The sequence below is a fragment of the Hakea prostrata genome, chromosome 6, assembly GCF_041222555.1.
Source record: "Hakea prostrata isolate BN-2017 chromosome 6, UWA_Hpros_2, whole genome shotgun sequence".
NCBI lineage: Eukaryota > Viridiplantae > Streptophyta > Magnoliopsida > Proteales > Proteaceae > Hakea > Hakea prostrata.
In genome coordinates, this window is record NC_142605.1 from 33,704,312 (window position 1) to 33,724,344 (window position 20,033).

At 37.0% G+C, this 20,033-nt stretch overlaps 3 protein-coding genes across 3 annotated transcripts; all 3 read left to right on the forward strand.

The window, feature by feature from the left end:
- Nucleotides 1–870: 870 nt before the first annotated feature.
- Nucleotides 871–2,991, forward strand: LOC149013480 (protein neprosin-like). Its single transcript, XM_089157730.1, has 7 exons — nt 871–1,032; nt 1,158–1,244; nt 1,334–1,534; nt 1,639–1,794; nt 2,021–2,074; nt 2,210–2,356; nt 2,605–2,991. The coding sequence occupies exons 1-7, from the start codon at nt 871–873 to the stop codon at nt 2,989–2,991; spliced, it is 1,194 nt and encodes a 397-aa protein (XP_089013856.1).
- Nucleotides 2,992–8,895: 5,904 nt separating this feature from the next.
- On the forward strand, nt 8,896–11,007 carry LOC149013481 (protein neprosin-like). Its single transcript, XM_089157731.1, has 7 exons — nt 8,896–9,057; nt 9,183–9,269; nt 9,359–9,559; nt 9,664–9,819; nt 10,045–10,098; nt 10,230–10,376; nt 10,621–11,007. The coding sequence occupies exons 1-7, from the start codon at nt 8,896–8,898 to the stop codon at nt 11,005–11,007; spliced, it is 1,194 nt and encodes a 397-aa protein (XP_089013857.1).
- Nucleotides 11,008–16,172: 5,165 nt separating this feature from the next.
- Nucleotides 16,173–19,569, forward strand: LOC149013482 (putative glycerol-3-phosphate transporter 1). Its single transcript, XM_089159611.1, has 3 exons — nt 16,173–16,316; nt 16,978–18,054; nt 18,228–19,569. Exons 2-3 carry the CDS (start codon nt 17,049–17,051, stop codon nt 18,791–18,793), a joined length of 1,572 nt encoding a protein of 523 aa, XP_089015737.1. The 5' UTR covers nt 16,173–16,316; nt 16,978–17,048; the 3' UTR covers nt 18,794–19,569.
- Nucleotides 19,570–20,033: the final 464 nt, after the last annotated feature.

Below are 20,033 nucleotides of genomic sequence, written 5' to 3' on the forward strand. Positions count from 1 at the left end.
TAAAAAAATTTCCATTTTCAAATTTTCAATATAAATGCAATCAATTTTGGAATTAATGAAGCACTTATTGGAACTAATGAAGCAATAATTTTTTAAATTAATAAGGGCCTATTTAGTTACATGAGTCTAGAGATTTCAAATATCTAGAAATTTTAAATCTATAGATTTCAAATCTATGATCATAATTCATAAAATTAACTGTTTGGTTAACTTGAATTTGTGGAAATTTCATTATGAAAAGCTATTTGGTCAACCTGATTTTTATGAATGCGCAAATGTTTAGTGCTTTTATAGTATAGATGAAATCTCTGGATTTCACCCCATACGCATAAATTTACAGATTCACATTTTTATTGTAAAAAGATAAATCTCTATATTTCATGAATCCATAGATTTTCACAACCAAACAGATATAAATCTCACATTCATGAATACATAGATTTTTCATAGATTTAAAGTCTCTAGATTCATATAACATAGCACGCCTAAACGTTGATTGTAACTAATGAAGCATTTATTGGAATAAACAATGGGAGGAAATAAATGCTTCTTTTTTTCCATTTTTGTTTTTCAGTAAAAATGCAATAAATATTCCACTCCATTGGATGCCAGTACGTAAGAATTGTAGAAACATTCGGTTATCCAAGTAGCAGCAAGTTCTTTTTTGTTTTGTTCTTTTAATATTCCTTGAGATTTTCCCTACGCTATAAAAGAAAAGTTTTTCGTTCAAAAACTTCATTAATTAAAAGTTTCCATGCAGAAAGATGCAGGTATTAATTATAAAAGAAATTAACGCAGACTTATAACTATAAATCACCACAAGACAGAGACTGCAAAACCATTGAAGTTTCAAATCCTTGTTCATGCATGATGGCATTACGAGTGGTCACAGTCATAGCTCTGTTAGTCTGTTCTTGTATCATTCTGAGTTATAATGGAGTCTACGGAGGAAGAACCGCCGAAGAAGAAGAAGATCTTGAATTGGAGAGACAACTCAAACAACTAAACAAGCCTGCCGTCAAGACTATCAAGGTAAAAACCACTCACCGATGGATTCAACATGTTAAATTATTCAAACCCCACTATATATACTTCACCATGGAATGATAAACTTGGTAGAATTTTGATTGTTGATTTGTATGACTTTTAATTTGCAGACTAAACATGGAGAAATCTATGACTGTGTTGATTTCTACAAACAACCAGCATTTGACAACCCATTACTCAAGAACCATATACCCAAGGTTGGTATATCATATATGAAATATGAACTGCTAGCTATATATCGTCACCGTCTCTTGTTGACATGATGGTTTTTGAATCAAAATTGCAGATGAGTTCTTCGATTCTTAGAGAAACTCCTAAAGAAGCTTCATCATTAGGTTTAAAACATCTTGGACTCCCTGGTGGGGGTTGTCCCTTAGGAACAGTTCCTATCAGGAGGACTACAAAGGAAGATCTAAAAAGGTGGAAGCTCTACTCAAACTCTTCTGGAGATTTTCATCAGTTCTCTACTAAGGTTCCCCCTACACATGTGAGTCTTTTTGTCTTCCCTAATCTCTTCCCAGATCGATCATCTAAAATATTAAAGATCCATGCATGGTGTTCGATTGGTATTCATTAAAATGCCATATTCAGATTGCAGGCTTTGCATTGAAAGATGAAAATTTGAAGTACCATGGAGGTTCAACTTTTATTTCCCTACACAATCCATCACTCTACTCCCCTAATCAATACAGTGGAGCCCTGCTGTGGGCTCAAGGAGGACAAGAGCAGATACAAGTCGGATGGCATGTCAGTATTATATTTCCTGATTGCGTATCTTTCTATGATGTCTAATATTGATTTATCTCACCAGAAGAAGAAAAAAAAATGTTGATTTATGAACTTATGCATTCTTATCGATAATCTAAGCTTCTTCAGAAATAATTGATATGAGATATACATCTGTAACTTGAGTTGCAGTTGTTTGGCAAATCCAGCATCTAAACTGTGAAAATTTATTAATTTTCATCTACAGGTGAATCCCAAGTTATATGGTGACAACAAGACCCATTTTTTTGGGTATTGGACTGTAAGTCAAGCCAGTTTGCCTTAATTATGATTCTGATTTTTTTCGCCCTTTCCCTTTTTTTATTTATTTATTTTTTTTTTTTTATCAAATATACTTACCTAAATACAAATGTATGTTTTTCAATGATATATACAGAAAGATAACTCTAAGGCAACTGGCTGCTTCAATGCCTTGTGCAGCGGTTTTGTCCAGGTTGACCGTACTTTAGCCCTTGGTCAAGTTATAGATCCGACTTCTGTCTATGGTGGTGACGTATATGTAGTGAATACCCTTTTATTCCAGGTGAATGGAAATTTGCTTTCTCTAATTTGGTCAAGAGTTTGAATCCTTTCGAGGTCAAGGGAAAAGTCTTGCTTTATATTTAAATTATATTTAAAGTTACCGATGATGATGCATTCAAAACGGTCGTAACCTGGCCTAAGCATACCTCAGTTCCTCCCTTCCTACCCAAAAGAAAATAGAAAACATTTTTATCTTTTGTTTCCAAGTGACTAATTCTTTGTTGCATGTCTTCTTTACTTCTACTATAGCAACGTAACGATGGTAGGTGGTGGATAGCTGCTGGAACGGAAACAACTGATATTGGGTATTGGCCAAAAGAATTGTTCAGCAGCATAAGAGAATCTGCCCCCGTAGTTGGCTGGAGAGGAGAGGTTTATGCTCCCCAAGGTGAACGAACTCCTCCAATGGGGACTGGAGATTACAAGATCTGTTGTGGGCGTACTGAACCTGATCTCCAAAAAACTGCATATTTCCGAGCTATCCGAGTTTATGGAGATGATTATATAGGCAGAGGTCCCAACGATGCTAGTCTTCAATATGTAACAGATGGTGACAAGCACTATTTTGCACGCGATTTTCCTTACATTAATGACTGGTATAGGCATAGTATCTTCTATGCGGGTTTGAGTCCATGATCAATACTATAGGATACTATAGTATTATTATTGTGAGTTTTACATGCATATCCTTGTCAATCATATCAGTCGACTTCTAATAAAGTAAAATTATTAAACAAAATGTTCTATCTTATGGTTTCTCTTAAATATCCCCATTAATGCAAAAAAATCAACATCTAAGTGGTGGTGGTAGTAGATGCACTTGCAGTCCCATGCATGTTTTATAAGAACTGTAGCTAGTGCAATATGATGGTATACGTACCAAAAATGCTAAGAAATCTTAACATCGAATTACGGCCTTAATATTGTACAAGATGGTATAGAGATAAGTGCCGCTCTAGCTAGGAGAGCAATGGAACTATATCAGCTATGCATATGCAACTACTCGACAATTAATATCGTCATCTGCAATTGCACAAACTTTGGTGCTTCTTTTCTCTCTTTACTCAAGGTACATGCGGAGACCATCCCCAGTAGTTAAGCCCTCAAATATGACTTGCATTTATTCCAATTATCTTCAAACCCTAGAAACAAAGATGAATGAAAGATTGGGAAAGATGAAAATATTAATTTGATTTCCTTTTTCCTTACTTATTATTATAAATGTAGGAAAATGTCATGTCAGCATTTGCCACATCAGCCTCAATTGGTTTTTATGACAACAAACATGAATTACTAATGGCTATATTGAGTTGTGTTGTTTTAATTCAAGATGAGAATAAGTGGACCAACTCCAAGTCAAAGCCATATGCTTATGCTAAAGTCAAGCCCAAGTCAAGATCATTCCAAGATAGACATGAAGATGATCATGAAGAATGGAGTACGAGAAGACTCAAGAACTTCAATGATCAAGACTTAGATAAAGTTAGGACTTAGGACACCTCCATATGCACTCTCATGTAATTGTATGTACATGTGCATATCATGTCACTAAACTGACCTAGGACATAGTAGGAAGGTGTATGAGGCTTAGGATTGACCAAAAAGACAAAAAAAACCCAAGCCAAACCCAAGTCCCATACTTGACTTGCTATAGACGGACGATCGTTTGAACCAGACGGACGTCCGTATGGTTTAACTAAGCCTCCAATAGCTAGTTTTTAACGGATACTTCTCAAATGGACGGCCGTCTGAATTGAAAAGTGGACTTAAAGGTGTCCGTTTTCCATCCGTTGGCGATTGGGTTTAAGCACTCAAAGGTGCTCTATTTAAGCCCAATTCACCCCTTTTGAAAGGATTGAACCTCACGCTTGATCAATTACTCCCCAAGTGATTTTAAGCTCTCAAATCATAAGCAAGCTATATTGTGTTTTGCCTCTCACCCTCTCCCAACCTTGAAGAAACATACCAAGGTGTTTACTAAGCTTGTGGAAGCCAAGCTTGAGGTGATTGAGGCGTTGGTGGTGCATGCATTTCATATATTGAGCATACAACTCTCATTGCATCACATTTACACAAGAGGTAAAGTGTCACACCTCTTGTAAGGTAACATCTTTCCTTTGAAATTGTTTCAATTCTAGTCTAGGTAGATTAGAATTGGTTGTGGGTGCTCTTCCCCGTTAACAAAGATTAATTGGGCGTTTTTGCCAGTTAACAAAGATTTATTGGGTGCTCTTGCCCTACTTGGTAAACAAATATTGTAAAGGGTAATCTTGCCCCGTAACAAATATTATTGTAAGGGTTTGATCTCTACCATTGTATTGAAAGATAATCATTAGTGGAATACTCTCTTGAGACCAAGAGAGGAGTGGATGTAGGCTTGTATAGTCGAACCACTATAAATCATGTGTTGTGGCTGTTTGTTATTATTTAATTCATTTGAATTTTCAATTTACATTGTATTTCCGCACAAATTGCAAAATTTTGACAATCCACTAGTTGCAACCGATTCACCCCCTCTAGATTGCACCAACAATAAATAACATAAAGGTAGAGTATTTGCAATGAAGGCATTGAGAAATGTGGCATCAAAATTATAAACAAATAAAAATTATTTAATTGTGAAACTACGTCCTCATTTGGTCAAAACTAGATATCATTGGGTACATATGCAAAAGTGCAAATTTCTTTTGGGACAAATCTCCATAAAGTTTTTGCTCAGGGCACACTTAAGAGAAACCCTAAAAGAAAAGCTTGAAAGTTTCACGACTCAAGATTATACCCAAACGGGGTAATGAACAAGTGGGTAACCCGTGGTGATTGCGTGGTGGGAGTCGTGTAGATGACACTCATCTTTTTGTGTGTGGGTTTCCAAAGTAATAGCTGAATTCTTGAGGGCCACATAACAACAAGGTACCATTAGTAGGTCGTTGTTGGTGTTTCCAAAGTGACGACCAAAACTAAGGGGCATACATTAGTTCATTAGGGTTAAAGCGAGGCGCTAGCTAGCCAAAGCGATTGGCCAAATCCATTAGGGGTGGTTAATTTCCTAATAGAGTATATGTGATAAATCGGTAAGGTTGAAGGAGTAGCTTTTTTTTCCCTAAATTAATGCAGGTTGGTTGTGGTTGTAAGTTTAGGATGAAAAGATGGGAGAAAGGTGAAGTCCGTGACTCATATCTATTAGTTAAGGGCATTTCAGGGTTTAAAAAAATATATTTAAGATCAAAGTAATGCTTAATTGAATTAATGGAAAAGAGGGATTTGTCACCTTTGCCAAGTAATTAAGAGGGGTTGTAATTGTCATTATTCAACTAAGAAGGGATCTAAGTATCATATGGTCAACTAAAAGGGAAGGTAAATTATATTTATCCTCAAGAAAATAATAAAAATCTTCTTGGAATGGGTTCCAAATTAAAAGTTGAAAAAATAGAGAGTGAATTTTTGGGCCATTTTTTAAAGAAACTTTTCAAGTAATTAACATTGAAAGGATGCCTTCAAACAATTTTTTTTGGAGATTTTGCTCTCTTGCACTTGTTTTGTCTAGACCAAGCTTACCTTCTTTGGTTTTTTTGATTATGGGCGTTTGGTGTAATGAGCAACAAGTTTAAGTTTTTTTTTTTTTTTTTTTTATTTTTTATTTTTTTTTTTATCAAAGAAAAGAAATAGCATTACTAATTAAGTAAAAAAACATAAATCCTCAATTTGTACGAGGCTTAGGTCAGTTCTGAAGTTTGAACTATAACTGCTAATAAGTCTACTAGCCAATATGTTCGGGGAATTAAGAAGAGTTGGGGACTTATAATTACAAAATTCTGCATGACCTAATTTAAATTTTATTTCTATCATATCAGTTAGTAGGTAGATGGGCCAGTGATGTTTAGGAGGGTCATGGAAAAGATGGGTTGCCTTTTCCTCATTTAGCCACACTTCTTGGATATGATCTGAGTCTTGCATTCCTTCCTTCATCGCCCTCACTGGTGCTTCAAGAGAGTTGCTCCTCTTCAAGTACCCTGTCTTTGTCATCATAATTTTGCCTTGTTCCATAATCCCTACGCTCCATCCCGCTGTATCTAGTGATTTGTTATATACCCTAGGAAATCATTGCACAATTGTATTAAGGATCTTTGGGCTAGGTGTTCCATTCGCAATCCAAGCAAATTCTTTTGGTTCATTCACATGAGATGAAAATGTGCCCAGTAGTCTCTGCCTTATCGCTGCACAATTCACAAATATCCTGCATTTCCATCCATTGAGAAATTGTAGCTCTAACTGGTAGCCTTGCATTCAGTAAACGCCAAAAGAATGTTTTGAGTTTAGGGTGTAATTGCAACTTCCAGAACATTTTCCACCAATTGGTGAACTCGTTTGGCATTGTTTCATGCTTTTGTTTTGTCAACGCCTTTCCAACCAATTCAGCAAAGAATTCACCACTGGTGGAGATTCAAGATATCCAAGAGTCCTCTGACAAATTGAGATTAAAATACAAAAGTGGAAAAAACGGAAGGATGAAGTTTGAGAGATACTCCCTGTTTGTTGAGATGTATTGTGACATCGGGCAACTATAGTGTCATGCAACCAAATGTTAGAGTGGGGATACATTTCACTTACACTCTTTGCCTCAAGGAGCCAGGGGTCGTACCAGAAGGAGGTATGGATACCATCTCCTACTTGTCAGCTAATCATTTTCTTAAGGTCAGGAGTGATACTATGGATACTCTGCCATGGCCAAAAGCCACTTTTGACTTTCACCTTGGGATTGAACATACTTAACTTGGGAAAGTATTTGGCTTTCATGGTGGTAGCCCAGAGGGATGTCGGTTCGTTCAGAAGTTTCCAACCTTGCTTTAGGATTAAAGCTTTGTTGATATCCTCCATTTTTTTGAAACCCAGTCCCCCTAGATGTTTTGGCGTAGAACACTTATCCCAAGAGATTAGGGTCAGGAGCTTATTCTTTGTCGGATTGCCTAACCAAAGTATTTGACATAGGGAGTCAATTTGTTTGCATATTGCTTTTGGGAATTGAAAGCATTGCACGTGGTAGAGGGAGAGGGGTTATAGGATTGATTTTATGAGGACTTCCCTTACACCAAAGGAGAAGGTGGAAGCTTTCCATGATGCAAAACGCTAGCAAATTTTGGTTAGGATGAACTTGAGGTTCTTTGTTTTGGTTCTTCCAACGAATAAGTTTGTTCCTAGGTAAAGGGCCTCTTTTTTCATTTATGATATTCTGTCGATGTTGGGATTTTTGTTCATAAGCAACAAGTTGCTGATCAGAAATAACTTGTTGTTTCTACCTACCCCCAACACCCCACACCCCCCTCAGTAACTCCCCACAAAAACTAATCCAACCAACAAAAACAAGCTTCTTGATCTCTTCGAGAACCATGCACCCCACTTCGACTTTATCCTTAGTAGACTTTTGGTGGTCAATTATCCAGGGAATCTAGTTTTAAGCCCTTCAAGGATGATTTGTTGTTATATAATTTAATAATTTAATAATGTAGGTGTTACATAGCTCTAAGATCGTAAGATGAAAAAATGTGTTTGTTGTTGACTTATGTACATATGGTTAATCTATAAATTCTCTTTTTATGAAAAGAAATATATAATAATAGTGAAGCATTTGTTGTAACTAATGAAGCATTTATTGGAATAAATAAAGGGAGGCAATAAAAAAATTTCCATTTTCAAATTTTCAATATAAATGCAATCAATTTTGGAATTAATGAAGCACTTATTGGAACTAATGAAGCAATAATTTTTTAAATTAATAAGGGCCTATTTAGTTACATGAGTCTAGAGATTTCAAATATCTAGAAATTTTAAATCTATAGATTTCAAATCTATGATCATAATTCATAAAATTAACTGTTTGGTTAACTTGAATTTGTGGAAATTTCATTATGAAAAGCTATTTGGTCAACTTGATTTTTATGAATGCGCAAATGTTTAGTGCTTTTATAGTATAGATGAAATCTCTGGATTTCACCCCATACGCATAAATTTACAGATTCACATTTTTATTGTAAAAAGATGAATCTCTATATTTCATGAATCCAGAGATTTTCACAACCAAACAGATATAAATCTCACATTCATGAATACATAGATTTTTCATAGATTTAAAATGTCTAGATTCATATAACATAGCACGCCTAAACGTTGATTGTAACTAATGAAGCATTTATTGGAATAAACAATGGGAGGAAATAAATGCTTCTTTTTTTCCATTTTTGTTTTTCGGTAAAAATGCAATAAATATTCCACTCCATTGGATGCCGGTACGTAAGAATTGTAGAAACATTCAGCTATCCAAGTAGCAGCAAGTTCTTTTTTGTTTTGTTCTTTTAATATTTCTTGAGATTTTCCCTACGCTATAAAAGAAAAGTTTTTCGTTCAAAAACTTCATTTATTAAAAGTTTCCATGCAGAAAGATGCAGGTATTAATTATAAAAGAAATTAACGCAGACTTATAACTATAAATCACCACAAGACAGAGACTGCAAAACCATTGAAGTTTCAAATCCTTGTTCATGCATGATGGCATTACGAGTGGTCACAATCATAGCCTTGTTAGTCTGTTCTTGTATCATTCTGAGTTATAATGGAGTCTACGGAGGAAGAACCGCCGAAGAAGAAGAAGATCTTGAATTGGAGAGACAACTCAAACAACTAAACAAGCCTGCCGTCAAGACTATCAAGGTAAAAACCACTCACCGATGGATTCAACATGTTAAATTATTCAAACCCCACTATATATACTTCACCATGGAATGATCAACTTGGTAGAATTTTGATTGTTGATTTGTATGACTTTTAATTTGCAGACTAAACATGGAGAAATCTATGACTGTGTTGATTTCTACAAACAACCAGCATTTGACAACCCATTACTCAAGAACCATATACCCAAGGTTGGTATATCATATATGAAATATGAACTGCTAGCTATATATCGTCACCTTCTCTTGTTGACATGATGGTTTTTGAATCAAAATTGCAGATGAGTTCTTCGATTCTTAGAGAAACTCCTAAAGAAGCTTCATCATTAGGTTTAAAACATCTTGGACTCCCTGGTGGGGGTTGTCCCTTAGGAACAGTTCCTATCAGGAGGACTACAAAGGAAGATCTAAAAAGGTGGAAGCTCTACTCAAACTCTTCTGGAGATTTTCATCAGTTCTCTACTAAGGTTCCCCCTACACATGTGAGTCTTTTTGTCTTCCCTAATCTCTTCCCAGATCGATCATCTAAAATATTAAAGATCCATGCATGGTGTTCGATTGGTATTCATTAAAATGCCATATTCAGATTGCAGGCTTTGCATTGAAAGATGAAAATTTGAAGTACCATGGAGGTTCAACTTTGATTTCCCTACACAATCCATCACTCTACTCCCCTAATCAATACAGTGGAGCCCTGCTGTGGGCTCAAGGAGGACAAGAGCAGATACAAGTCGGATGGCATGTCAGTTTTATATTTCCTGATTGCTTATCTTTCTATGATGTCTAATATTGATTTATCTCACCAGAAGAAGAAAAAAAATGTTGATTTATGAACTTATGCATTCTTATCGATAATCTAAGCTTCTTCAGAAATAATTGATATGAGATATACATCTGTAACTTGAGTTGCAGTTGTTTGGCAAATCCAGCATCTAAACTGTGAAAATTTATTAATTTTCATCTACAGGTGAATCCCAAGTTATATGGTGACAACAAGACCCATTTTTTTGGGTATTGGACTGTAAGTCAAGCCAGTTTGCCTTAGTTATGATTCTGATTTTTTTTTCCTTTCCCTTTTTTTTCTGTCTTTCTTTTTTCTTTCCAAATACTATTACCTAAATACAAATGTATGTTTTGCAATGATATATACAGAAAGATAACTCTAAGGCAACTGGCTGCTTCAATGCCTTATGCAGCGGTTTTGTCCAGGTTGACCGTATTTTAGCCCTTGGTCAAGTTATAGATCCGACTTCTGTCTATGGTGGTGACGTATATTCAGTGCCTACCCTTTTATTCCAGGTGAATGGAAAATCTGCTTTTTCTAATTTGGTCAAGAGTTTGAATCCTTTCGGTGGGCAAAGTCTTGCTTTATATTTAAATTATATTTAAAGTTACCGATGATGATGCATTCAAAACGGTCATAACCTGGCCTGAGCATACCTCAGTTCCTCCCTTCCCACCCAAAAAAAATAGAAAAAAATATTTATCTATTGTTGCCAAGTGACTAATTCTTTGTTGCATGTCTTCTTTACTTCTACTATAGCAACGTAACGATGGTAGGTGGTGGGTAGCTGCTGGAACGGAAACAACTGATATTGGGTATTGGCCAAAAGAATTGTTCAGCAGCATAAGAGAATCTGCCCCCGTAGTTGGCTGGAGAGGAGAGGTTTATGCTCCCCAAGGTGAACGAACTCCTCCAATGGGGACTGGAGATTACAAGATCTGTTGTGGGCGTACTGAACCTGATCTCCAAAAAACTGCATATTTCCGAGCTATCCGAGTTTATGGAGATGATTATATAGGCAGAGGTCCCAACGATGCTAGTCTTCAATATGTAACAGATGGTGACAAGCACTATTTTGCACGCGATTTTCCTTACATTGATGACTGGTATAGGCATAGTATCTTCTATGCGGGTTTGAGTCCATGATCAATACTATAGGATACTATAGTATTATTATTGTGAGTTTTACATGCATATCCTTGTCAATCATATCAGTCGACTTCTAATAAAGTAAAATTAATAAACAAAATGTTCTATCTTATGGTTTCTCTTAAATATCCCCATTAATACAAAAAAATCAACATCTAAGTGGTGGTGGTAGTAGATGCACTTGCAGTCCCATGCATGTTTTATAAGAACTGTAGCTAGTGCAATATGATGGTATACGTACCAAAAATGCTAAGAAATCTTAACATCGAATTACGGCATTAATATTGTACAAGAGTGCTATAGAAATAAGTGCCGATCTAGCTAGGAGAGCAATGGAACTTGCTAAAAACAAGCACTAGGATATCAGCTATGCATATGCAACTACTCAATTAATATCTTCATCCTTTGGTGCTTCTGTTCTCTCTTTACTTAAGGTACATGCAGAGACCATCCCAGTATTTAAGCCCTCAAATATGACTTTATTCCAATTGTCTTCAAACCCTAGAAATGGAGATCAATCAAAGGGAATATTCATTTGATTCTCATTTTTCTTATTTATTATTTTAAATAATATAAAGGTTGAGTGTTTGAAATGAAGGCATTGAGGATTGTGGTCACGCAAAATTGTAAACAAATAAAAGTGATTTAATTTTGAAGGTACATCCTCACTTAGTCAAACTCATATAGCATGCTACAAATGTAAAAGGTGCAAAAAAAAAAAAAATCTGGGCGAATTTTATGAGGTTCTTGCTTAAGTTCCAGGTTAAGAAAAAGCTTGAAAGTTTCACAATGTCACAATCCTACTCAAACGGGATTATGAACAAGTGGGTAACCCGTAGTGATTGTGAGGTAGTGATTATGTATAAGACACTTGTCTTGTTTGTTCATGGGTTTTTAAAGTGATAGCCAAATTCGTGAGGGCCATATGACAACAAGAAGGCACCGTTAACCGAATTTTGTCAATGTTTCCAAAGCATGACTAATTGTGGCGGCGTCGGGGGTTAAAGAAAATCCGCCATGGCCAAATCCATGGGAGTTGGTTCCCTGATTTGTAGTTTGATAGGGTTGCATCACTCTCTTTCCCCCGTTCCGATTGGGGTGTGGTTGTAAGTTTAAGATGAAAAGATGTGTTAAATGGAAATTTCCTCACCCACATCTATGCAGTGGCTTTGTCCAGGTTTACCTTAATATAGCCTTTGATCGATCTAGCTTTTAATGCTCGTAACTTGGGCAAACTTTAGTTCCAAATAATAACAAAATGTATTTTTACAGTGACTAATTCTTTGTTGCATGTCTTCTTTATTACCACTATGTCAAATCTGCAAGAGAAAATACAATTGATATTGGATATTAGTTTAACTCAAAAAAAATATTGGATATTACCCAAATGAATTATTTAGCAGCACAAAAAAAATTGCCCGTGTGGTTGACTGGTTGGTTGGAGAGAAAAGGTTTATGATCCGCAAGGTGAGCGAGCTCCTCCAATAGGAATGGAGTCTATAAGGAATGTTGTGGGGGTACTAAACCAAATAACCAAAGAACTGCATTTTTCAAGCTGTCTGAGTTTATAGAGAATGTTATGTGGTTAAAGGTCCAAATGATGCTAGTCTTCAATATGACAAGCATTATTTGTTATGCAATTTTCTGTTAAAACAAACCCCACAAAATAGTGAATCGAAAAAGGAACAAAAAACGAAAGCAAACGGAGATTTAACATGATTCACATACCGATGTGGTATGTTTCGTCCACGAGTGAAGAAGAGGAATTTTTCCACTATGTAGAAGAAGAATAGAAAGAAATCTCACAACCAATCATCAAGAACTGTGTTATAAGAACTCTCACTCAAAACCCTAATTGAAAATCTCAAATCTCTCAATAATGTGGTAGGCGAACATAAGATACATACCTATCGGCTCCAATCAAGTAAACGGGTTGACCAATCGGGCCGGATCGGGCCGGATCGTACCGAACCATTAGGGCTCCGCCCCCGCACCCCATCCTCAAATTGAGATTAGTGGTGGACTTTGAGCTAGGGCCAATCTGCTTCCACCACAAATCTCTACAAATTGGTCCACCAAAATATGTCTATGTGGGCCCATCTTCCAAATAAGGCACAAGAATTCAAATCAAAACATAACACTTTCCTTAAATTGATGAACCTTTTAAGCATAGTTTCTTTTATGAGGGTTAATAAAGTAAAGTTTTTTTTTTTTTTTTTTTTTTTGGTACAAAGGGACTTTATTAAACCGATGGATGGGAATATTAATTTGCAGAGTCAAACCCACAACCTCTTCACTAAGAGGTGTTGGTTTCAACCACTAGAACAGCTATGCATTAGTTAATAAAATAAACTTATAAAGTAAATGTTCTACCTCGTGATCTCAAATAAAATATCTCCAATAAAGAAAATCCACATTTTCTAACCATGGTACAATCTTCCCTTTTCTTATTGAAGTATTTCTTACGGGTGCGCTTGTAATTGAATTTTTTTAAGGGTAATGAATGTAATTGACTTCAAGCTTATCCCAATTCCTTGGCCAGTCCCAAGCCCAGCTTAATCTTAGGCATGGGCCTCGGATATCTTACCCCTGGATAAGCCCATGGGCCAAAATCCATGTTCAAGGCTTAGGGAGCCAAGGTTTGGATCTGCGCCGGCTTGAGCTTGAATGGCACCCGTGAGTGGGGTACCCGAATTCAAACGGAACACGACCGTATTATCGAGAAATGCTTAAGAAGTAAGGCAGGTAAGATGCTTGTAGAAATGCCTAGCTATCCACAACTATGGAGAAAGGTCGATCGATTGCTTAGAAATAGACAAGCATCTACCCAAAGGTCATTGCTTTTTCTCAACCAAGCGAGTAAGTGGGTATCCTTTTACGACTCTCGCTGTCGCTGTTCATTTCAAAATTGCTTCAATTATGTGCATGTAATGTGCATAACTGTCAAACAAGATTTCAAGTCTATTGAACTCAAAATTTCAGAAATTTAATGACTATTAAATTTTAATGGTAGAGATCGAAATCTCTACCGAAATATTTGAGCGCAAGAGTCAAAACTAAATCAAGTCCTGCCCCCGTTTAATGGTAGAGATTGGTTTCAACTTCTTCACCTTCTTCTGCTGCTGCTGTAGGGATCCAAAGTCATTAATGGTAGAGATTGGTTTCTTCTTCTTCGCCTTCTTCTGCTGCTGTTTCCATTCATTTATTAATATAAAACAAACAAATCCCTATTTATGAGAACATCACATCATAACTTACCGGAGAAAAAGCAGAAGATGACAACGAAGGGAGAAATACCACGAAGTTTCCTCTGACACCGACAACAATTCATCTCACGGCCATCCCTTCACGAATGCCACGTCGTGTGCAATTTCCAAGGCATCGCATTTTTAGAACCCACGTGTCGCGTTGTAGGGGCACAAGAGGTCGGAAATTTTAATCCATAGGGGTAAAAATGTAAAAAGAAATAAATCCCGAATTTCGGGGTGATTAATTTCCACTAATACCCTCTATAAATTTCCAAAAACCATTAGACGAGAAGCTTTAATCTAACTATTACACGTCACCTGCTTGAAGACGTGGCAATGCGCTGGCTGCAGTCAAAAGGTCATCACTAATAATTGGTCACCACTTGGACGGGGAATTATCCGACCGGATATTCTTTGCGGCTGTTGGAATATTGGAATATTCTTTCATCCTTGGTTCAGTTTTTACTAAATACAACGGAATTCTTAAATGGCGTGCAAAAATAGTGGGTTGACGGAAAGCTCCTTGCTAATCACATATATTCACGTAAATGCCACTCGCTTCCTGACTCTTATACCCCTATAACTAAACTCATTTGTTAGAGACTTAAGACTTAAGAGTATTATCGAAACATATCTTACGCCACCACCTTTCTTAATTATTATTTTTGTCGGCAAGTGGAGAGTACGTAGAGATTAACAGGTGGGACCCAACACAACATGTTGGATAGTGGATCCAGAGAAAGTTGGATCCGACTCCTCTCCAATTCCTTCACGTATCACAATATTCTCACGTAAGGTTGAGTCGAAATGTCTATTCTATCCTTATTAGGAATCCTATAAAGAATGGAAGTTTCCTTTTCTAGTGCAAAGGAATGAAGGATAAGGGAGTTGGGACGACGTGGAAGATGTTAACGTAAAGATTCTATATCAATAAGGAGAAGCGATGTAGAAATGTTTATGAATGAGATCATTCCAAATCACTTTTTATCTGGAAAAGCAAAAGTATTTTTTATAGTTTATCATTCTGACAGGGGAATGTTAATATTTATCAACCACATATATATTCTATGTGTTCTCCACTTCAACCTATAAATAATGTTTTAACCATTACATACACAATCAAAACAAATTTAACCCTAGTTCACCTTCATGTGAGGTATGTCCAGCATTAGATTTTTCACTATATTATTCTCAAACAATTATTGTAGATATTATGTTACAAGTGGATATATATACGCTTACAAACTTTGAGTCCCAAAGAAACGTGGGTCCTCCACAGGCTCCGGATGCACTGTAACTGCACCTCTAGGATAGCTTCTGCAAACCCCTACTCATGCCCATTGATAACCGAATGTAAAATATGAGTTATACCCAACAAAAGTTCAATAATGCACTAGAAAAAGAAAAAATAGTTTTATAGTGGATACCCTTTTTCTTCCATTTATAGCCATATTTTCTAATAGCTTTAGTTGATGATGTAATCAGTGATTCATGGTTTATAATCCCTCTTTAAACTTTGTGGACCCTAACCTTTACCCTAAAATTAAAAATAAAATAAAATAAAAGGCCTAACCACCACCGAACGTCACAGGTGGACTCCACATTTGAAAATGCGTTTCCTCTATATTACGTCAATACGTTTAGCCGCGTGTAACGTCCACTTTCCAAGTTGGAAGAAACTAGTATGTCAAAAATTAGTGGAAAGGGGTTACTTTCGTCAAGTTGAGCACTTCCATGGCAATAATGTAAATAATGTTAGGTATATTTAGGAGAGAATTCGCGGAGGGTATTTTAGTAATTTATACTCTTCAAAGTGTGGAAATTGGAATCTGTCATCTGTGTGGATGCTTCTCAACTCTAAGATTTTATATAAAGAATGGACAGTTGGTGTAGGTGCACCGTGCATGGATCGGGTAGAACGCGGAAGCGGAAGAAGAAGAAGAAAGGAATCGTTCGTTCGTTAGTTAGCCAACTCAGTTACTGAACTAGCAGCAGAGCAGAGAGAGCTAGAGGAAGAAAGAGATAATCTAGCGGATTTTCAGGCTTTGACCGAGCAAGGTGTGTAGTTTTATCTGATTTTGATTGTCGCTTTAAAAATGTCTAAATTTTGGAAATGGATTTCTGAAAATTCATGGTTTCCATGTTCAAACTTCCTCAGGGACTTTGTGATTATCCTATACTAAACTTGTTGAATGTGATTTTTAAATAGTGTTTCTCGAAACTAATGGTGGTTCATCGTTGCTTGAACTCTGCTTCAGTTTATTGTCGGTGGATTCTCCCTGTTCATTGAAATGTTTAATCAATGAATACAGAGGATGAAACTCCTTTGTTGGAGTTGTTGTTCTGTTCTTTCTAAAGTTTCCTACGTCTCTTGAGTTGAAGTTACTTTTTTGTTTTATTCTTTCCATCAGTTGGTGTTTGTAAAAGCACCACCACTTTACATTCTGCTCAGACTCTGAAGGGCTATCAGAGTAGCAGATGGAGCCAATTGGTTGAGTGGAACTGTGAGGTTGTTTCTTTCATTGTTCATATCGATCTAGGATACAGAGGAAATTAATAATAAGTCATGGATTAGTCAATTCCATGCTAAGCCATTTAGTTGTTCAGAATCATGTTTCGATCAGTTCTCCGAGTTTAAAGTATACAGTCTGAAACCTTTTGGATTTTCTGACAAGTATCAATACTGAATTGCTCATGCTCTGCTATTTCTGGATTTCAGGTGGAGCAATTGATTCTATAAAGGAAGACAATTACCATCCTCTATACAGTTTCTATAGAAAGATTTCAAAGATGGGTTCTCTAGGGGAAACAATACCTGAACCAACTTGTACTAAACCTCCTGGAATTAGGTTCTTGGAGTACATAAAGAACTCTGCTGTATCATTCAGGACCTATCAGACAATTGTTCTAGTTGTGACATTTTTTGCATACGCTAGCTATCACGCAACGCGAAAGACCACAAGCATCGTTAAGAGTGCTCTTGACCCTAAAACATCCCAACCAAACTTAAACTTCTCACCATGGCCGGTGAACTACTTCCTAAGATCATCTGAGAACAAAGCAGTCTCAAATGTTCTCAATGGTGGTTGGGCACCTTTCAATGGATCAGATGGCCCTGCTATGCTGGGGGAACTGGATGTGGCTTTCCTTGCGGTTTATTCGTTGGGAATGTATTTTGCTGGACACTTGGGGGATCGGTTGGATTTGAGGATTTTCTTGACAGTAGGAATGGTTGGGACTGGGTTGTTTACCTCACTCTTTGGGTTTGGGTATTGGTTTAATATCCATTATTTCTACTACTACTTGGTAGTGCAGATGCTTGCAGGTCTTTTCCAGGCAACTGGATGGCCTTCAGTGGTTGCAGTAGTTGGGAATTGGTTTGGGAAGAAGAAGCGTGGGTTGATTATGGGTATTTGGAATGCCCACACTTCTGTTGGAAACATAACAGGATCTCTGGTTGCTTCAGCTTTATTGAAGTATGGTTGGGGTTGGTGCTTTGCTGTTCCTGGTCTTCTCATCTCTTTTGCTGGGGTGGTGGTGTTTCTGTTGTTGCCGGTTAGTCCAGCTTCTGTGGGAGCTGATAAAGAAGATGATGAAAAGCAATCACTGAAGAAAAATACTGGAGTGACAGAACCTTTATTAGGATCAGATTCAGGGATGGTTAAGGACAAACCTGTTGGGTTCATAGAAGCATGGAAAATTCCTGGTGTTGCTCCTTTTGCACTTTGCCTCTTCTTCTCCAAGCTGGTGGCATATACATTTCTCTATTGGCTCCCATTCTACATTACACACACAGGTACCGGTCTCTTTCATTTTACTCCTTACTTCACAGGAGATGAATTGAGCTGAAAACATTTTATGCATCAACCAATTTAGAACTGCAGCTACTGTGGGTATCTGTTGTTTAGTCTCGTATAAGAGGAGAAAACTGGGTTTTCTTACTGATTTTGATATGTTCTCATCCTGCAGAAATCGACGGTAAGTATTTATCCGATGAAACGGCAGGGAGCCTATCTACAATGTTTGATGTTGGAGGGATAGTTGGTGGTGTTCTTGCTGGATACATTTCAGATCACCTGGATGCTAGAGCCATTACAGCAGCAAGCTTCATGTACTGTGCAATCCCAGCACTTTACTTTTACCGGAGCTATGGATATGTTTCATTGTCTGTGAACGTTGCCCTCATGTTCATCACTGGCATGCTTGTTAATGGCCCCTATGCCCTTATTACAACAGCAGTATCTGCTGACTTGGGTACACACAGCTCATTGAATGGGAACTCACGAGCATTGGCAACAGTTACTGCTATCATAGATGGAACAGGTTCTGTGGGAGCTGCAATTGGACCCTTGCTTACTGGCTACATTGCTGCAAGGAGTTGGACTGCCGTATTCACGATGCTGATGATGGCAGCTCTGGTGGCAGGGCTTCTTCTAACAAGGCTAGTGGTGGCTGAAGTGGCTGCAAAGATCAGGTTTTCAGGGTCACAAGATGACACACAGTCAAGATCTGAAGCTAGAGCGGCTGAAGTGTGATGTCTTAGTAAGGGTAAGGGTTGAAGAGGGTGTTTCTGTTGTTGTTCCTGATACCATCCAGAATTGTAGATATGGTGATTGCCCCTGATGATGACTTGGTTTGAGGGATGGAACAACAATGACATGTTGCAGTACTCAAAAGAGTAGCATAGGTCCTGCGACCTGTGTCTCTCACACACAGCTCCTCGTGCTTGTTCCCCTTCTTGATGAAGATTGACATGGGAGGAGGGTTGGATCCTTGTATGTACAAATTTACATTTCCTCTCTTAAGTTCATCAACCAGTTTGGCATTCAAAGAAGTGGCTCCTTTTGCAAGAATTGGTCTCATCTCCTCTTAGTTGGGCTTGGAAAATCTGCATCTTTGAGGCAGGTAAAAACAAGGGCATTGTTGTGGTCTACATTAGCAGTAATGGGCAGGAATAGCATGAACCAGTGAGTGGAATCACCACCAAAGGTTGGTTCAGTTGGCAATGATCAGCATTTGACAGTGAAAAGGTATAAGTGCTTGGCCTTTCCTGGCAGAATATGTAATAGTTCTTGCTTGAAATATATATATATATAATAATCCGCTAGCTGTAGGAGAAAAAAAATTATTAACCGTCCCAAACCTCTTCTTCCCCAAAAGAGAAAAATCCCATGTTTTTCTTCTGTCTCGATTGTTTTGATGTTCTTGTGCACTCTTGCTGGTCTGTTTTGTTCTAACAGGTGCTATTTGATCCGACTTGGAACCTAAAAATTATTAACTATTTATTTATATCATTAATATTTATCTATTCATTTTATATTATCAGTACTTCATATGTTTACGATATTAACAACATTTGATTATTCATCTAAAATAGAAAGACTGTATGATTGTTAAATTTCACTCTGATATTTTTATTTTTTTTGGGTAATAAATAAAGAGTTTTATTGATGACGTACTTCAGGGGTGGATGTGCAGTGCTCTAATAACCATTACTACTCCGTCCGGCATGATATCGAGAGCGTTCCGAGTTAGAAAATCAGCTACATGATTAGACTTCTTAGGAATGTAAATGGGCTTGAAGCCTATTAGCTTTGTGGATAAGAATTTGTAAAATAAACAGTTTCGATTTGGTGCGAATTGGATTTCTGTTGGCTAACATTTTGGATTGGGGTTGGGACGGTTTTGAAACTAATATTGTTATTCACTTTTAATAATAATTTTTGAGCAGAAGAAAATAAAAATCATTTGAAGTGAAAGATATTTTGATGGAAA